A 21,223-nucleotide genomic window follows, 5' to 3' on the forward strand; every position below is an offset into this window, starting at 1 on the left:
AGACTTTTTTCCTAATCTCAAATGGGAGTTTAAACACAAGAGTCTGAAGCCAGGTGTGGTGATACACACCTGTAATCCCAGCAGTTTAGAAGGCTGTGACAGGAGGATCACAAGTTCAACGCCAGCTTCAATGACTTAGCAAGGTCCTAAACAAATTAGTGAGACCCTATCTCAAAATATGAAATCAAGTGGGGGCTGGGATATAGCTCAGTTGATTGAGTGCTTGCCTCACATGTGCAAGGCCTTGAGTTCAATGCCCAGCACTGCCCCCTCCAAAAAAAAAAAAAAAAAAAAAAAAAATATATATATATATATATATATATATATATATGTGTGTGTGTGTGTGTATGTATACATACACACACACACACACACACACACATGTACATAAATAAATAAATTAAAAAGTGGCTGGGGATGTAGCTCAGTGATAAATTGCCCCTGAGTTAGATCCCCAGTCCCCCACATCCCATATGTAAGGCTCTGAGAATGGGAAATGCCCCAAGGTAACTTCAATATCAGTTCACCATTTTTATTCAGCCTTTAGGAATTTCCCTTTCTTTTTATGAGTTCAGCTATGCATGTTTATTTTTATTTTATTTTTTTTAAAGAGAGAGTGAGAGTGAGAGAGAGAGAGAATTTTTTAATATTTATTTTTTAGTTTTCAGCGGACACAACATCTTTGTTTGTATGTGGTGCTAAGGATCGAACCCAGGGCCACACGCACGCATGCCCGGCGAGCGCGCTACCGCTTGAGCCACATCCCCAGCCCAGCATGTTTATTTTTATCCAGCATTTGAAGGCATTTTGTTTAAAGGACTTTCTTAGGTTATATATTCTATCATATTGTTTTGAAGAATAACAGTTATCCCTAATCAGTTAACAAAAAATCCCCAGCATATATGCTCTCTTTATTTTTTGATTGTGAACTACAAGCCCTTATTGATTGGATATTGACAACTAGTTGTTGGTTAGTTACACCATGGATCATAAAGGAAGGAATACTCTGAATTGGTAAAAAACACTGAAAAGGCATATTAGATATAGCAAGGATGAAATGAGAGAAGACTGGGGTCTGGGTGTGGTAGCTCAGCAGTACAGTGCTTGCCTAGCTTGCTCAAGGCGCTGGGTTCATTTCCTGGAACCCCCCTACCCACCCCAAAAAAGAATTGGAATGACTGAAGAATGAGGAATAATCAGACTTGGGACCTACTTGAACCAGATGGCTCCATTGGAGTATTTGAAAAGTGAAACTAGAGAGGTACAAGAGTAGGTAGTATATGGTTGACAGAGGTCCTAGACATGGAGAGCTGAATTTATATTTTATATAGTAAACAAGTCATAGCCACCTTAGATTCTGTATTGGTCAGCGTTCTCCAGAAAAACAGCATATTTACCATGAGGAATTGACTCACCCACAATCAACTGACTGTAAGTTGGAGACCCAGGAAAGCCAGTGGTATAATTCAGTCCAAATGGAAGGCCTGAGAACCAGGGGAACTGATGGTTTAAATCCCAGTCCAAGGGCAGGAGAAGGAGAGATGAGCTATCCCAGCTACAGAGGGGAGGCAGAAGGCTGGGGCTATAGCTCAGTGGTGGAACATTTGCTTAGTATGCCCAAGGCCCTGGGTTCAATTCCCAGTATTGAAAGAAAAAAAAAAAAGTTAAAAGGAGGCAATGTCTCTCTTCTCTGCTTCTGGTTTTATTTATGTCCTCAATAGACTGGATGATACATACCCACATTGGGGATGGCAGTCTGCTTTACCAAATTCACCAGTTCGAGGTTAATCTTATCCAGAAACAACATCACAGATACCCTCAGATCTATTTAACCTGGGTACATTGTGGCCTAGTCAATTTGGACATAAAATTTAACATCATAGATACTTATATGGGAAAGTGATATGTTCCAAAAAGGTAATCTAGACTATGGTATAACAATTTATGAGTATGCCACATTGGAGGGATTTGTTTCCCCTCTAAAATAGATATAATGCTGTATAGTTTATTTTTCCCCATATAAGATAATAGGAGTTAATTTTATCATAAACTCATTCTTTGTTTATGCAAATGTGTTTTATTTGGCTTTTGTGACCAAAATACCCAACAAGAAGAATTTAGAAGAGGGAAAGTTTATTTGGGGCTCACAGTTTTGGAGGTTTCCATAGATAGTCAATTCCATTGTTTTGGGCCGGGGGTAAGGGCCAAGCAGAGGAAAGCTGGAAAACTCTGGTGGAGTCATGAAGGAGAGAGAGAGAGAGAGAGAGAGAGAGAGAGAGAGAGAGAGGGAGAGAGAGAAGGCGGAAGTGGCCACAGGGAAGGAGAAGAAGAAGAAAGAAAAATATTGAAAACCACAAAACTGTGAATGTTCCATTGATAATAGTAGGAAGGTTTACTATAGGTTCAGTTTCTTCCTTGTTAAATTTTACTCATCAGCAGGATACCCAAAATAAGGAATTCTCTATATAATTGAAGACAGAGTTGCTGAGAAAGATGAGGAAGGAAAAACTGAGGTATTGAAGAGCAGAAGTACAACAGGATCAAAGGTATCTAAGGCTAAAGAGCTTTTATCTGTAAAATGAAGATAATACCACCTACCTTAGAGTTGATCTAAGGATTAATTAATCTAAGGATTAGTTGATCTAAGGTAATAGGCATGTTGCAGGTACTCAATAAATGCAGCTGTTATTATTAAATTACTAGTAGCGTAAGTGTACCTGAGATAAATAATGTCAAAGCTGTTAAGAAGTTGAAAATAACTGGTTAAGTTGTTTTATTAGATTCGGAAGAGAGAATTCTAACATATATAAAAGTGTAAATGGTGGTACCACCAATGAGATAAGGCAAATTACAGGAAAGACAGGTGTGTTTGTATTTGGGGCAGGAGTTCAGTAGAAAAAATAATGAATCTTTTGGAGAATATTAAGTTTGAAACATCAGGGCATCTAGATGGAAAGATTTAGTAGGTTTATGGGCTGAGGCTGTAGCTCAGTGGTAGAGCACCTGCTGTGCACGTGTGAGGCACTGGGTTTGATCCTCAGCAACACATAAAAATAAATAAATAAAGATATTGTGTAAAAAAAAAAAAAGATTTAGTAGAAATCAATGCCTCACACATGCAAGGCAGGTGCTCTACCACTGAGCTAGAGCCTCAGCCCATAAATCTACTAAATCTTTCTATCTAGATTCCCTGACATATTTGTGTGTGTGTGTGTATGTGTGTGTATATATATATATATATATATATATATCAAACTCCCAAAGCCATACCCCCAAAGACCACCTCTTCTAGCCACACCCTACCTGTCTTCAGTTAGCACTTGGTTAATCCCTGTCAGGGTCAAAACCCAATCATTTCTCCTCAGAACCTTCTTGCATTGTCTCACGCTTGAGCTTCTGGGGGACACCTCATATCTAAACCATAACACTGTGTAAAGTACTTAACATTTCTTTAGTGGCTGTAATGTCTTTAAAAGCTACGCCTTCAATAGCCCCAGTTTTACTTGCACTTTTCTGGCCAAACTGCAAAATTTTCAAATCTTTCTTCTGTTTTCTGCTCCTGAGTATCACAGTAAACTTGTCTAACAGCCACCAGTAATGTCTGTGCCACCACCTGAATGCTATGCTCCCTAGAAATTTCTTCCACCAGATTAATTGGTATATCATCTTTAAATTTGCAGAAGTCTCAGAACATTGGCAAAATGTAGACAACTTCTTTGCCAGAAGGTGACATGAATGGCCTCTACTCCAATTTTCAAAAGATTCTTCATGAGCTGGGATTGTGGCTCAGCGGTAGAGTGCTCGCCTAGCAAGAGCAAGGCTCTGGGTTCAATCCTCAGTACCACATAAAAATAAGTAAAATAGGGCTGGGATTGTAGCTCAGTGGTAGAGTACTCACCTCACATATGGAAGGCACTGTGTTTGATCCTCAGCACCACATAAAAATAAAATGAAGGTATTGTGTCCATCTGCAAATAAAAATAAATAAAAAAGAGGTACTATGTCCAACTACAACTAAAAAATAAAATAGATATTAAAAAAAAGTCCTCATTCTCCTCTGAAACCCCATGAGCCCAGTCTTTATTGTCCATTGTTGGGTTAGCATTCTGGTCTTCTGAGCACCTACCAGAATCACCCATTAAAGTCCACTTATAATAAGCTAAAGTTTTCCAGCTTGTGTCTCTAAATTTTTCAAAGTCACCTTCCCCACAAACTAGTTCCAAAGGTTTCTGAACTACTATTCACAGCATCTCAGTACCAAGTTGTGTTTTTTGTTAGCTTTTGTGTTGCTGTGACCAAAAGAGGAATAAAAGTTTATTTTGGTTCACAGTCTCAGAGGTTCAGTCTGTGATTGGCCTACTCCATAATCCTGGGCCCATGATGAGGCAGAAGGGCATGGAAGAGGAAGGCAGCTCAGGACATGGCAACCAAGAAGCAAAAAGCTCAAAATCTTTTTTTGTTTTGTTTTGTTTTTGTTTAGGGGAGAGTAGTTACTGGGGACTGAACCTAGATGCACTTTACCAATGAGTCATATCCCCAGACCTTTTTATTTTGAGACAGGGTCTCACTAAGTTGCTTAAAGCCTTGCTAATTTGCTAAAGCTGGCCTCAAATTTGAAATCCTGAGTTGCTGGGATTGTAGGCATGTGTCATCACACCTGGCAAGACCATTTTTTAATAATACAGTTCCAACCTATCCCTTCAATTTCATCTCTTATATTTCATAACACTTCTGAGGACCAAAATATCCCATACCAAATACTCATTCATTTCTAAACCTACTGTGATCCCTCATTCCTCAATACCTTCATTAAAATCATTTTCTGTACTTGAGATGAACTGTTTCTGCCTGTACCTCATGAAATCTTATTCTTATCCGTCATTTCCTAAACTTTTGCATTATCTTCTTCAGGAAGCATGGGCTTCCTGAAGTTTCTAATGTAAAATAGAAACTCAGTGTTGTTCTGAATTGAATTTTTCATTATGTAATTTAACAAATTTTTAATCCTTCATGACACCTGAGGAAGATTAATGTTATGATTCCTTTCATGTTAGTTTAAAAAGAGCGGTGGGAAGATTGTGTCATGACTACAGAAAGGAAATGTCAAGGAAATTTATTGTTTTAAACCATTGTCCTGAAATAACTAGTAAAAACTCCTCTAAAATTTCTACCAGCTATTAAGTGAATTATTCGACCCAAGTGCCTGGTCAAATATAGTTTTTCCAGGTCACACAATTAATGCTATTTGGAATGAAGATTTAAACCTAAATATTTCTTTTCTAAAGCCCTTACTTTTATTCTGTTACATACTGTTCTTTTTTTGTTTCTGTCCCATGGCAATGACTATCATCCTGGAGAAGAATTTTCTGTATGTAAAAATGGAGAGGCCATTCATTTATACATCCTTTTTGTTAGGCTGAAAGAGTTCAAGAAGGAAAGAAGAATACAAGTATGACATTAAAAGCAGACAAAACCAATTAGCAGCCACTCAAAGAAAACATGGAAACTTTACCTTAACTTTTTATTTTGGAAAATGTCAAACCTATAGAAGAGTGATAGTATGAGTAGTACAATAAATTGTCATGCTCTACTTAAATCCTCAAGTTGTTAACATTTTGCCATGTGTTTTCTCTCTCTAAGCACACACACCACATCTACCCTTCCAGTCATTTGAAAGTAAAAGGCAGATATCATGTATTTCACTAATTCTTTCCTAAAACAAGCCTAAAGTGCAGCATAATTCTCTTTTGTTTTGCACAATTGATAAGGCTAGAAGTTCTTCTGCTTAGAACCATTCTGCTTAAGGAAAGATTGATGTGCTCTTCCTACCCCATTCTGCTTTTGTATTTTTATTTGGTTTTACTTTCATTTTCCTACTCATCTCCAGACCCAGTTTATGTGGAAAGCCTATTTTGAACTGCTCTACTTTTCTTTTTTAATATAGGGAAATTTTCAAACCTATATACCAAATCGGGGGAAAAAAAAACAGAATGAATAAGTTATATGCCATTAACCTAGATTTACAAGTTATCATTCTGCCACATTAACTTTATCTGTATTCTTCTGCCCCCACATAATTATTTTTGCTGTATTATCTGAAAGTTGAATATACTGTGTCACTTGAACCCTATTAAATACTTTAACATGTATCCATTAAGAACAAAGTCATGGGGCTGGGGTTGTGGCTCAGCAGTAGAGCGCTTGTCTAGCACATGCAAGGTGCTGGGTTCGATCCTCAGCACCACATAAAAAATAAATAAACAAATAAATAAAGGTATTGTGTCCAACTACAACTAAAAAAAAAAAAGAACAAAGGCATTCTTCCCTACATGATTATAACATCACACTCAGAAAACTCAAGATTGATACAATATTAAATAATATGAGCTCCATGCTCAAATTATAACAGTTGTCCCAGTAAAATCCAAAAATCCAAATGCTCTAAAATCTGAAACTGTTTGAGCACATGCTAAAATTTCAGAGCATTTTAGATTTTGCACTTTGTGATTAAAAACGTTCAACCTATGTGCAGTTTGAAGGTAGTGAACTTTTGGAAAAGATTTCTAGTCTCTTATTAAAGTATATATGTATACCACACATGTAATTTATTTTTTAGTACTGGGAATCAAACCCAGGGCCTTGTAAATGCTAGGCAAGAGCTCCAGGTGTAATTCTACCATTGAGCTACATCCCTAAGCCTTGAAAAATATTTCCATCATTTCATTTGTATAAAATTTATTTCCTTTGTACTCCTATGTATTTTATTTTCTGCATTTTAAAACATTACTTTGAGAAAGAAGCCAGAAGGGCCTGTTGTACAAATGCAAGTCACTGCCTTTGTAGAGGCAGAGAGATCATTGAAGAGGCTGTTAATTCAGACAAGCGGTAATGAGAATGTGACTCAGGCAGTGTCCACAGGGGACAGATTCCAGAGATCCTTTAACCTTCACTCACAGAATCTGCTTTTATCAGCAATACAGCCAGATAATGCTATAGCAACTACCCATTTGTGCTCCCTTAATTTTGGCAGAAGGAAATGCTTCTTTGAAAGTGTAATACTGGAATGTTTTCTTTTCAAATTTATATAGAGTACCCAAGCCATAAAGAAGACCATCCTCTTGTTTAGCAGGCATAATGAGTAGTAACTAGACATTTTTCTACAATTAATATCCCCCCAAAATAGACAATAAACTTTTATAATCTCAGATCATATGACAGAAAACCTCTTAGAATCAGACACTCAATAGGGGTGAGAGTCTTGAGGGTTTACCCTGAGGGATTGTAAGAAGCACAAAAGGAGCTGGAAGCAGGTTGAAGACTCTCAATAGCAGTCTGATGCTCCAATCCCAGGCCTCTGCACAAAACAGAGTAATCCCTGCCAATTCCTGGATACACTGGCCACTGCAGAGTTATCTTTCATTGCTCTGTACATGACATCCCAGCCTGCAGTATAGAAGCGGCAGCCAAATTCATCACTTGAGTTCCATTGATCCAGCAACTCTGATGAGCTGGAGCTGTCTCCAGTCTCTGAATCTCCTGAGGCTTATCGTTTTACACTTGCTTATGGCCTTTCACTTGATTTCTAGCAGTCAGTGGCCTTGCTTCGTGATATTAAAATGTGAGTCTGGGGATTCTGGTGCCACTCAAAGTAGGTGCTATTTTTCTTAAATGAAGAAACCATTCAATATTCCATGTAAATATAATTATTTTTAGAAAGTGAAAATCTCCACCTGTGATCTGCAATTTATTAAATGTTCACTGTGGTCATATCCCCAGGAAAAAAATTGTTTCAGTTCTTCAAATCACATTTAGTCTGTTCAGTGTGGTTTTAGGATTGATCATGAAGCTCTAAAACTAAAAAGGGCATCTAATTCAATTCTATTATGGTCTTCAAAACCAGTTGTAAACATGTGAAAATATATCCCTTGTTTTGTTTTGCCTTTTAAGAGTTACTGGGGTTTTTTGTTTTGTTTGTTTTGTTCAGTACTAGGGATTGAACTCAGGGGTACTTTTTTTTTTCTTTTTTCTTTCTTTTTTTTTTTTTTTTTTTTTTTTTTTGTGGAGCTGGGGATCAAACCCAGGGCCTTGTACATGTAAGGCAAGCACTCTACCAACTGAACTATATACCCAGCCCCACAAGTGCACTTTTACCACTGAGCAACATCCTCAGCCCCTTTTATGTTTTTATTTTGAGACAGGGTCTTGCTAAGTTGCTGAGACTGGTCTCGAAGTTGAGCTCCTTTTCCCTCAGCCTCCTGAGTTGCTGGGATTACAGGCATGCTCTACCACGCCAGGCTATTTTTTCCTTTTAAAGAATTACAAGCTAAATTCTAATTTCCCTCAAATCTTTCCTTATCTTTGTGGAAACCAAGGAAAGCTAGAGGCAATAGATACTCTTTAGAGACTTGGGCACTAGGTCTGCATCCTGACCTTTCACTTGATTTCTAGCAATAGACGATGTACCTTGCTGCTGCTGATTTGGGTTGCTATTTGACACACAGGTGTTTTAACTTGGAACACTTTTTGACAGTCCCTCAAACCTGAGCACATACTGTGTAAGTATAAATTCTTCAGTATAGTACTGATGAGATAAGCCTGAATACAATAGGGCAGCAATGACAGAGAATTTGGCTTCCTTATCAGCTCTGGAACACTGAGTTAAGAGTAATACCAGCTCCTGCACACTCCACAAGTGGTCAAAAGACAGGGGGAAAGCCCACCGAAATATGCTGCTTTTTGTAGCCACCTGGCTTCTGTTCAGCGCTGCTTCCTTGGCTAGATAAATCAGAGAGCAGGTGGGTGTGTATGTTTGCCTATACATGTGGTCTCTTCTTGCTGATCTATAACTTGCCATACTACTACACTTTATTTTGATTGATTGATTGATTTGTACTGGGAATTGAACCTAGGAGCACTTAACCACTGAGCTACATTCCCAGCCCCCCCCCCTTTTTTTTAAAGAGAGAGAGAGAATTTTTTTTTAATATTTATTTTTTAGTTTTCGGTGGACACAACATTTTTATTTTATTTTTATGTGGTGCTGAGGATTGAACCCAGCACCCTGTGCATGCCAGGCGAGCGCATTACTGCTTGAGCCACATCCAGCCCCCCAGCCCTTTTTATTATTTTTTAATTTTGAGACAGGGTCTTGCTAAGTTGCTTAGGCTGGCCTTGATCCTCCTGCTCAGCCTCCTGAGGTGCTGGGATTACAGGCTGGCACCATGCCTAGCACTACTACACTTTAAAATATACTTTATAAATATTTAAATAATTTCAGACTTACAAAATTTACAAGAATAGTATAAAGAATTCTCATATATTTTTTATCCAGATCCAAAAATTAAACTTTATCATGTTTTCTTTTTTTGATATTTTTTTAGTTGTAAATGGACACAATACTTTTATTTTATTTATTTATTTTTATGTGGTGCTGAGGATCAAACCCAGTGCCTCACACAAGCTAGGCAAGCAAGCACTCTATCACTGAGCTATAATCCCAGTCCTTATAAAAAATTATAAATAATTTTTGTCTGAACTTTTTGAGTATTTTGAAGATGTTATTCCCCCTTTCTCTTAAATCCTATGTGTATTTCCTAAAAAAAAAACAAAAAACAAAAAAACAAAGAAATTCTCTTACATAATCATAATGCAATAATCAAAATTGGAAAATGAAATACCAATATCTAATATAGACCTTAAAATTTGCTTGTAGCTGGGTATGGTGGAGCACACCTGTAATCCCAGCTGCTTGGGAGGCTGAGGCAGGAGGATCGAAAATTCCAAGCCAGCCTCAGCAACTTAGCAAGGTCCTAAGCAACTAAGTGAGACCCTGTCTCAAAATATAAGATTAAAAGGGCTGGGAATGTGGCTCAGTGGTTGAGCAGAGGACCCCCTGGGTTCTTTTTTTATCTCTGGTATGAAAAAAAAATGGGTTGTCATACTAATGTAGTAAGTATGTACCGTATTGCAACTTTTCAAGACTTGCTTGTTTTGCTTGGCATAGTTTGTACATTCATTCATGTTGCCATGAATAGCACTAGATTATTACTTTTATTGATGAGTAATATTCTATTATTTGAATACCCAATCTCTTTACCCACTCACCAGTTGATGAACATTTGAGTTATTTCCAATTTTAAGCTACTATGAATAAAAGCTGTTATGAACATTTATGTTCAAGTTTCTATGTGAATATGAGTTTTCTTTTCTCTAGGATAAATACCAGGAGGTGTGATTGCTGAGTTGCATGATAAATATATATTTAAATTTACAAGAAACTACCAAACTGTTTTCCAGAGTAGCTCTATATTCTATAATACCCCCAGCAACAAATGAGAAATCCACTTTCTATATTCTTTCCAGCATCTGTGTTTTTAATATGCATTTCCACAGTCATTAATAACATTATGTGATTCACGTATGTGCTAGCCACCCATATTTCTTCTTTGGAAAAGTATTCAAATACTTTGCCCATTTTAAAAAATGGTTTCCTTATAATGCTATGTGAAATTAGCCAATCCCAAAAAACCAAATGCCCAATGATTTCTCTGATACAAGGAGGCTGATTCATAGTGGTAATTTGGAGGGTGGAATGGGAAGATTAGATGAACTCTAGATAGGGCAAAAGGATGGGAGGGAAAGGGAAGGAGCATGGGGTGAAAAAGATGGTGGAATGTGATGGACATCATTACCTTAAGTACATGTGTGAAGACACAAATGGTGTGAATATACTTTGTATGCAACCAGAGGTATGAAAATTGTGCTCTATATGTGTAATATGAATTGTAATACATTCTATTGTCATATATAACAAATAAGAATTTTAAAAAACTGGTTTCTTCAGGTGCTGTCATTGTGGCTCAGCAGTAGAGCACTTGCCTAGCACATGTAAGGCCCTGGGTTTGATCCTCAGTATCAAATAAAATAAATAAATAAAATAAAGGTATTATGTCCAACTACAACTAAAAAATAATATTAAAAAAAACTGGTTTCATTTTTTTTTTCTGCTTAATGTAGGGGTTGGTACCTAGGCACTTAACCACTCAACAACATTCCAACCCTGTTTTTTTTAAAGACAGAGTCTCATTAAGTTGCTGAGATTAGCCTTGAATTTGTGATCCTCCTACCTCAGCCTCCTGGGTCACTGGGATTATACCTGTCTATGGATTGGTATGGTGGATTATTTTTTCTTATTGTTATATTGTTGTGTTTTTAGAGTTCTTAATATATTTCTGAATACTTTGCTGGAAATATGATGTGCAAATATTTTCTCTTGGTCTGTATATATATATATATATATATTTTTTTTTTTTTTTTTTTTTGAGACAGGATCTTGCTAAATTGTTCAGGGCCTTGCTAAGTTGCTGAGGCTTGCTTACAACTTGTGATTCTCCTGCCTCAGCCTCCCAAACCATTGGGATTACAGGTGTGCACCACCATGCCCAGCTGCCTTTTCATATATATATATAAAGTTGTAGTTGGACACGATACCTATGATACCTTTATTTTTATTTATTCTTATATGGTGCTGAGGATCAAACCCAATGTCTCGCACATGCTAGGCAAGTGCTCTACTGCTGAGCCACAAACTCAGCCCCTGCCTTTTCTTTTTTTAAAACAGTGGTGAGGGAGAATATGCTATGATTGAAGAACTGATAGAAAGGCCAGAGTGATTAAAATACAGAGAATAAAGAAAGTACATATATGGTGAGGCTAGAGAGCTAGGAATTTACAGGCCAATTAAGGAGTTTAGCATTTATTTTGAAGGTAAGAAGAGGCTACCAAATGCTATTTAAGCTCAGGGTGACATGAATGGATTTGTGTTTTGAAAAGATCACTCCCACTATAGTTTAAATAATGGATAATTGAAAAGGGCTAGAGTAGTTTTATATAAATCAAAGTTGAAACTTACTACAATAATCTAAACAACACAGCTTAGAACAGGATAATGATAGTGGATAGGGAGGAGAATGAACAGGTTCAAGAGATAATAAGGAAATAAATTCTAATTGTGTCCAATATTCAGGGAAAAGGTTTAATACTTCAATACTATATTGGATGTTTAGCTATGTTTTTTTTCTTTGTAGGCCTTTATCATAAGGAGAAAAGTATCCTTCTTCAATTTGCTGGGAGTTTGTAAAATAGATCATAAATAGATGATGAACTTTGACAAATGCTTTTTCTGAATAAATTGAGATGATTATGTGTTTTTCCCTTTTTTTTTTTTAAATCTTTTTCTCTGGAGTGATGGACTTGCCTTACCACTGAGCTACACCTGGAATTCTATGCATTTTCTTCTTTATTCTATGATGAACTACATTTACTTTTTTTTTTTTTTTTAGTACTGATTATTCAACTTAGATCCTATGCGTACTAGGCAAGCACTCTATGATTGAGTTACATACCTACTTATTTTTTAAAAAGTTTTTATTGAGCTGGGCATGGTGGTATATGCTTGGGACCCCAGCTACTCAAGAGGCTAAGGCAGAAGGATCCTAAGTTTGAGACCAGCCTGGGAAATTTAGTGAGACCCTCTTTCAAAATAAAAAAATAAGAAAGGACTGGGGATGTAGCACAGTAGTAGAGTACCCCTGGGTTCGGTCCTCAGTCCTGGAAAAAAAAAATTACATTGCTCCTGGTTATATGGGGCCTGCCTTTAATCTTAGTTATTCAGAAGGATAAGGCAGGAGGATCCAAGTTCTGGGCCAGCCTCTGCAACTTAGACCCTGTCTGAAAATAAAACAAAGCAGGGTGGATATGTAGCTCAGTCGTAGAGTGCTTGACTACCATGTGCAAGGCCCTGGGTTCAATCCCCAGCACCACCCACACACCCACCACACATACACACTCTCTCTCAAAAGAAACTATTATTATTTAATGCCAGATTCATCTTTGTTAAAAACTGGGAAAACCTTCTAGAGTAATAGGTTTTAAAGGATAAACAGAAATTTCCTGGACTTCAGTGGGGAAGGCGCTCGGAAAAAGCAAAATGTGGAGGTTGTTATAAATTTTTTCTAAAGCCCAAATTCTAACATGGTTTATGATGCTTTCTTCTACCATACCTAAAATGCTACATTTGAGTCATGGAATTACCTGAGGTTCCTTAGTTTTTTTCCTTGCTCTGAGCCTTTGTACGTGTGATTATCTGTACTTGGGATGCCTTGTTTTCCTGATTTCCTTTAACTTGAATAATTTTTTTTTAAAATTTGTAGTTGTAGAGGGACAGCATGCCTTTATTTTATTTACTTATTTTTGTATGTGGTGCTGAGGATTGAACCCAGTGCCTCACATGTGCTAGGCAAGTGCTCTGCCACTGAGTCACAGCTCAGCCCCTAACTTGAATAATTTGCTTGTATTCTAGGTCTTATCTTTTTTCCTAAGTTTTATTTTAATATATATTTTTTAGTTGTAGATGGACACAAGACCTTATTTTATTTATTTATTTTTATGTGTGCTGAGGATTGAATCCAGCGCCTCACACGTGCTAGGCAAGTGCTCTGTCACTGAGCTATAGAGCCTCAACCCCTCTAGGTCTTATCTTAAAAGTCACCTCCTCTGGAATATTTTCCATGATCACCTATTCTTTAATGCCAGTCTCCCAGGTCTGAATTAAATGTTCTATGTCTCTCAATACCCTAAATTCACTTCCTTATAGTGCTTGTAAAACTATTGAAATTTCTTTTTACTCTTCTTCATTTTTCATTAAACCTGGAGCTCCTTACGAATAGCACTGTATCTTCTCTGTTACTCCCAGGAACCTAAACTATGCTTAGCAGAGAATAAACCTCAGTAAATGGTTCTTTTTGTTTGTTTTTTATATTACTGGGGATTGAACCTAGGGCCTTGCACATGTGAGGCTAGTGCTCTACAGCTAGCTAAGCTAAATCCCCAGACCTTTTTTAAATTTTATGTTGAGAAAGGGTCTTACTAAGTGCCCAGGTTATTCTCAAACTTGCAAGCCTCCTACCTTAGACTTCTGAGTTGCTGAGATTACAAGCATGTGCCACTATGCCTGGCTAGTAAACATTTCTTGAATGAACAAATCTCTTAAAAATACCTACTGTGAAGAAAGATTGGTACCTTTCTGCATTTTCTTTCCATATCCAGCATTCTCCTGGTGTGCAGCCTGCAGATGTAAAGGAAGTTGCCGAGAAAGGTGTACAGGCCCTTGTGATTGGCCGAGGAATGAGTGAGGCCTTGAAGGTAGGTATTGGTGTGCACAGCATTCCTGAAGACAGCTGGTGATTTCTTGGGTCTTTACCTTACAGATATGTTCTTCTTTAGAGTTCATCTCTATATTTCATACACTGTCATTTTGTTGAGCTGGTGGATGAGTAAAGACTGTATATACACAATTCTATTTCATCAGGATTGGACTCTATAAATCTATCTAACCCTGAGATTCTGTAGTTTCATCTATCTCTACCCCAGAATTCCTAAAGTTCTACAATTATCAGTACAGTTATTTGTTGCTTAATGACAGGGGTATATTCTTGGCAGTGCATTCTTAGGTGATTTTGTTTTTCTCTAAGCATCATACCATGTATTTACGCAAAAAGGGCTACAGCATCACTGGATGCTATAATTTTATGGGACCACCATCATGTATGCCATCCATTATTTAATGAAAAGTCATTATGAAGCACATAACTGTATTTTATCCTTTAGATTTTAATACTGTTTTACATTTTTAGAGTACACTTTATGGTGCTTTCTCTTTTCCTGGACACATTCACATTATTATTTTCCCCCTTTCAGAAAAAAATATTCATTTTTAATTTTGCTTACAGAAATAGAAATGCTAGCTGGGCATGGTGGAACACACCAGCAATCCTAGCAACTCGGGAGGATGAGGCAGGAGGATCACAAGTTCAAAGCCAGCCTCAGCAACTTAGTGAGGTCCTAAGCAACTTAGTGAGAACCTGTCTCAAAATAAATATAAAATGAGCTGGGGATGTGGCTCAGTAGTTAAGCACCCCTGGTTCTATCCTAGTACCAAAAAAAAAAAAAAAAGAAAGAATGAATGAATATTGAATAAAGAACTAAAGAATATTGCAAAATATTCAAGGTTCAATGCAGAAATATAGAAGTAAAAGGTAAAAGGTCTTCCCTCCCCCATCTCTACATTTGGTGATACTGCACTGATGTTATCTATATGAATATGAAAATACATACATTCTTATATATATAGATATATATGTATGTACCTTACAACCATATTACAGAAATCAGGATCACACCGTATGTGTTGTTCTGTGACTTTCCCCCATTATTACCTTATAGATAACCTTCCACATAAGTATAGAGTATTAATAATTATAAAATATGTAATATAATTATATATTACAAGTATTATGTCTATCTATAACTAAAAAATAAAAAAATTCAAGACAAGCCAGAGTTAAGATAATACAATACAATAAAGGCTACCACTACTGAGAATATCTTCCATATAAATTCATTTACAAATATGTATTAAGTATTTTCTATAGGTCAGACACCTATAGTCACTGAGGACAATGAGATAAATGAAACAAACAAGTTTCATCCCCCTGTGGATAATAAAAAACTAGATAATTTCAGATGCTAAGTGCCATGTACAAAATGGTGACTTAATATGGGGGGGAGGGGCTGCATATGGGTGTTGAGAAAGGCCTTTCCTCTGAGAAGACATTGAACAGCACAGCACATGCATTAGTTAATGCTGTCTTTACATACTTGCTGTGGTGTAAGCATTGTTATCCATATTTAACAGGGCAGGAATTGGGACTGAGACACTTTAAATAGCTGGTTGAAGGTCTTTTAGTTAGTATGTGACAGAATTTAGACTTAGGTTGAACCAACTCAAACTTCTAAAATTTACACAATTTTGGTTCTGTACCATGCTAGACATTTTTCATACAGTAGCTCAGTTAATAACCCTCTGAGCTAGTTAGGTATTATCCTGAATTTACAGACATGGAAACAAAGGCTCAAAGAATTTAATTCACTTACCCAAGGTGAATCTGCTTATAAGGATTTAAATCCAAGGATGACTACAAAATCCATGCTCTTCCCATTTCCATTTCACTTGAGCTTTATGCATGGCTATTAGGATGCTTTTGTTAACTTCTCAGAGGCCTTTTGGGGGCAAGGTGCTAAGAATTGAGCCCAGAGCTTCACGCATGTTAACACACATCCACCTGAGTTTCACCCCTTCTGAGGCCTTTTGACTCATCAGGGCTTACTGCCAAATGTTGGACTGGTGACATACTGGGTGACTGAGGAGTGACAGATGTTACTGTCTAACTCTGTAAAGTACACTTGCCTTAAGTCAGGAAAGGAAGCTCTGGAGGGCCTTTCCCCCCTACTTACTCATCTCTTTTCCTCTTCCTAGGTGCCTCCATCCACTGTGGAGTACCTCAAGAAACAAGGCATTGATGTGCGGGTCCTCCAGACAGAGCAGGCAGTGAAGGAGTATAATGCTTTGGTTGCCCAAGGCATCAGAGTGGGAGGTGTCTTCCATTCCACCTGCTAATGTAGCCTTAAGAGGAGAATAAATCACTAAATAATCTTGCTTGTGACTGTCACACTGATCATTCTCCACACAAGCCTTCCCCATGCATTTTTGAACATTTGTTCACACCAAGTCCTATGCCAGACTCTTAGGGTAGATACCTGAATGATTAAGGCAAGGTCCCTGTCCTTGGAGTTGCTAAAAATAAGAAGAGACAGATATTTACTGAAGTTTAATAATGGAGTATTAGGCTGGAAGTATGAGAAACTTCAGACAAAAATAAAGGCTATCCTTGAAGGCTGAAGAAAATGCATTAAAATCACATTGCAGTTGACACTTTGGAATGTTTATCCATCAACATGACTAATATTTTTAGTACTAGGGACTGAATCCAGAGGTATTTTACTACTGAGCTACATTCCCAGCCCTTTAAAAACAATTTTTTTTTTATACTGAGAATTGAACCCAGAAGTGCTTTATCATTGAGTCACATCCTCAGACCTTTTTATATTTTATTTAGAGACGGGGTCACACTGAGTTGCTTAGCATCTTGCTTTTGCTAAGGCTGATTTTGAACTTGTGATCCTCCTGTCTCAGCCTCCCGAGCTACTGGGATTACAGGCATTCACCACTGTCCCTGGCTCATTTTATGGTTTTTAATATAACATTATTTTATAGATTCATAGAATGTTGGAGCTCAAAGGAACTTCTCATATTTATTCAGTAATTCGTTTGTGCCCATTTAATGAGTCTGTTACTAATTTTCTTAGAACCAGTTGTTGCTGGACCCTGGAGGTACAAGAGTATATAACTTTTAGTACTTGACCTCAGGATTTTTTATAGCAGAAACAAACTGACAATAGTAATACAGTGTGTTAATATTAATAGTAGTTACAAGGTCTACTGATGGCACAATGGAAAGACTTATCCTATTAGAATGTAAAAAAATTAGGGAAGATATCACCAAGTAGATGACAAGCTGAGTGTTAATGACATGTTTAATTCACTGAAAATCAACAGTGGCTGTTATAACCAGATATTTACTAATTATGGTATTTATCACAGCCATAACTAAATAAAATCACTCAAACTTAGTTGTTTGTTGAAGCAACAACTCAAGAAGACTGATCCTGCTGCCTGGTTGGCCCAGTTAGGCATTGGACTGAGAGCCAACATAGACTGGAGAGCAGCTTAACATATGCAGCTTGGCAAGAAAAGGTACTAAGGCAATCAGAATGGAAAGTGAAGGTATTTTTCCAACTTCAACCAGCACGTAACTGGCAGGGCCATGGTTGTCTCTTTCTAGCATACATTTGTGAGATCCCAAGAGGTCCCCAAGAGCACCTCTTAAGCCTAGCATAGAATCTAGTAGAGGTTCTGCTTAGTGACATTTCTGCAGCTCTTTCTGCATTTGTCAGTTGACAGGATCTCTCTAGATCCGTTCCCTTGGCTCATAGAGACAGCTAGGAGGAATGTTTGCTAGGTGTGGGTGTAATCATTCTGAGTTGTTTCTACACTAAAGAGAAATTAGTACAGACTTCTTACAAGTTTCTGGCAGTGAGGTTATTAAACTGTGTATAAAACCTGCTAAAAAATAGTCTATACCTTCAAATCTGGTCCATATGATCAGTGCTGGAAATATAGAGCCTGGAGAGAAACTTTTTTTCCCATGACACCGTATTTAGTCCCATGTACTAATCATTAAATCCTTTGGTTCGATTTGTAGGCAGCACAGCCCTCAGTCTGTCCACATAATTTCTTCCAGCCTGAGTAGTTTCTAAGACAAGAAATCTACCAAGTGCAGTGTGTGTATCTTTGTTCAATTCAATCATGTGAAAGCCAAATATAAAGATCTTTCAGAAATCTGAATTTCAGGGCTTGTTTCTATAGGCATGCCACGGTACTACGTTTGCTCTGGATTCACATGCTCATTCATTCTTTCCTTGCCTGGTGTGTGCCAGGAGTTGTGCTAGGGATCCAACAACTCAAACATCCTTTTTTTTTAATGGAAATTATTATTTTTTAATACCTTTGTTTTTATTTATTTATTTTTATGTGGTGCTGAGGATCGAGCAGGGCCTTGCACATGCTAGGTGAGTGCTCTACCGCTGAGCCACAACCCCAGCCCCTCAAACATTCTTATTATCTAGGTATTCACAGATTAGTTGGAAGAAAGAGATATGTAAATATACAGTGATGACATAGAAGGTGCAAACTGGCATAAATTTGCCTGGAGACATGCTGTGTCTCAATAATTTTAACATTTAGTTACAAGATTTTTAAATTATTTTTACACAAAAATGCAGGGTGGTGGGCTGGGGTTGTCCTTCGGTGGTAGAGCGCTTGCCTCTCATGTGTGAGACCCAGGGTTGGAACCCCAGCACCACATAAAATAAAACAAAGATCTTGGGGCTGAGGTTGTGGTGGAGTGCTCACCTGGCATGCTTGAGGCACTAAGTTCGATCCTTAGCACCACATAAATGTAAAATAAAGATATTTGCCCACTTAAAACTAAAAAATAAATATTAAAAAAATAAAGATCTTGTGTCCATCAACAACTAAGATATTTTTTAAAAATGCAGGGTGGCTTTTCTGGAAAAACTGAAAGATGTAGTACCACTAGGCCCACATTTACAGATTAACATTGAGTGGAGGTAGGCATGGTGGTGCATACCTGTAATCCCAGTGACTCAGGAGGCTGAGGCAGGAGGATTGCATGTTCAAAGCCAGCCTCAGCAATTTAGTGAGACCCTCAGCAACTTTAGTGAGACCCTGTCTCAAAATAAAAAAGGTTGGGGATGTGTAGCTCAATGATAAAGTGCCCCTGAGCTCAATCCCCAATACCAATAAATAAATATTGAGTATGATGGAACAACAACTGCCTGCTTCTGACAGAGAATGTCTTCTCTGATTTTCAGTTGCCAAGATCTTCCTCTAGATCGCTGGATTCCTTTACTTTTCCTGTCCACCTTCTTTAGGAGTTTGCATTTGTGAACCTGCAACATAATGACAAATACCTGGCTTGAACAATGTATAGGAGGCTGTGAGAACAAAGAGACAACAGAAGTCAGATATGTTCTACAATGAGGCCCAGTCCTGAGAAATTGGAGGAAAGGAACTAGAGGTGACCAACTGAAGAGCACATTCCAAGTTTCAGTAGATCTAAAGGTCTAAAAGGGAGTGAGACCATGGGGAGCTTTGGGAACCGCTGTAGGTACCTGTTCACCTAGAGGGGTACAGAGAAAGTCTGGGACAGGGTGTATGAGTCTGGAGACAAGCAGAGAGGCATGGACAGCCTTAGATTTTATCCTGGGACCAGTAGAGACATACTTAAAGGGACTTAAGCAGGATAATGGTGTGATCAGATCAGGGCTTTAAAAAATTTTACTCTGGGGATGGGAATATAGCTCAGTTGGTAAAGTGCTTGCCTCGCATGCACAAGGCCCTGGGTTCAATCCCTAGCACCACAAAAAAAGAAAACTCTTTTTTTTTTTTTTTTTACTCTGATAGCTATGTGAAAGATAGACTGAAGTGAGCAAGATTGAAGCAAGAAGACCATTGGAAGGCCAATGTCATAGTTGAGAAATGATGGTGGCTGCATCAGGATAGCAACAGTGATTTTATAATGAGATGAAGACTGAGCCAGGCACAGTGGCACACACCTATAATCCCATCAACTTGGGAGGCTGAGGCAGGAGGATCACAAGTTCAAGGCCAGCCTGAGCAATTTAATGAGGGTCTATCTCAAAATAAAAAATAACCAGGCCTGAGGTTGTAGCTCAGTGATAGAATGGCCCTGTGTTTAATCCCCAGTACTGGAGAAAAAAGAGAGAGAAGAGGTTTGAGTCCAGAAACATTTAAGCAAGCAGAATCTAAAAGATATGATGTCCGCTCGTGTAAGGGATGAGGATGGAGTCCAGTGGAATCCAGTGCTCTGACTGCTGGATGAGCTAGACTACTTACTAGAAACAGTAGACTTCTGTTACAAAAATCCACATTAGAGAGGCTGGGGCTGGGGCTCAGTGGCAGAGCACTTGCCTAGCATGTGTGACACACTGGGTTCCATCTTTAGCGCCACATTAAATAAATAAATAAATTAAATGCATACTGTCCATCTAATACTATAATTTTTTTTTTTTAAAATCACATTAGAATCAGGAGGCCTAAGTTCCAGCCTTGGCTTTACCACTCTAGCTCAGTCTCTCATGTTCACTTATAAATTAAGATTTCACACTGGAGGTCTGTTTATGCTCCTTTCTAGGCCTTTAGAAGATATTCAGTTAAAAAATGTGGAATGAGATGCAGTAAAATAAAAATTCTCATTTTCACTGCACCTGAGATTCTTAGGTATAAGAAGTTTAAAAGGTTAAGCCCACCCCCTCAAAAACTGAATTCCTCAGCAACAGACTTGTCAGGAGCTTGCTCAAGTCTGTCCAAACCCAGCCAGCATGGTGAATTCCATAGCTCCTAGTACACCCTGTTCAATTCTCACAGCTCAAAAATTTTCTTCTGATAAACTAAACCAGAACCTGCTCCTTAACGTATATCCACTTTTGGCAGAAAAATCACTACATTTTGGATTTTATTTTTCATTTTGAGAGAGGGTCTCATTAAGTTGCCCAGGCTAGCCTAAAACTTACAATCTTCCTGCCTCAGCCTCTTGAGTTGCTGGGACTACAGGTATGCATGACCATGCCTGTCTTTGAAAAGATTTTTATAAGGGAGGTA

General features: G+C 37.9%; 1 protein-coding gene across 2 annotated transcripts in view; it reads left to right on the top strand.

Annotated features, from left to right (window-relative positions):
• Positions 1-16,555, top strand: part of Aamdc (adipogenesis associated Mth938 domain containing) — a 30,981-nt gene extending 14,426 nt beyond the window's left edge. For both annotated transcript variants that reach the window (XM_046442162.1, XM_046442163.2), the window contains exons 3-4: positions 14,107-14,202; positions 16,376-16,555. In XM_046442162.1, the coding sequence (XP_046298118.1) occupies positions 14,107-14,202; positions 16,376-16,516 (237 nt within the window). In that variant the 3' untranslated portion in view covers positions 16,517-16,555. The remainder of the gene's footprint in view (positions 1-14,106; positions 14,203-16,375) is intronic.
• Positions 16,556-21,223: the final 4,668 nt, after the last annotated feature.

The sequence above is a fragment of the Marmota monax genome, unplaced genomic scaffold, assembly GCF_021218885.2.
Source record: "Marmota monax isolate L192 unplaced genomic scaffold, Marmota_monax_Labrador192_F-V1.1 WCK01_AAM20220418_F8-fsc00068, whole genome shotgun sequence".
Taxonomy (NCBI): Eukaryota; Metazoa; Chordata; class Mammalia; order Rodentia; family Sciuridae; genus Marmota; species Marmota monax.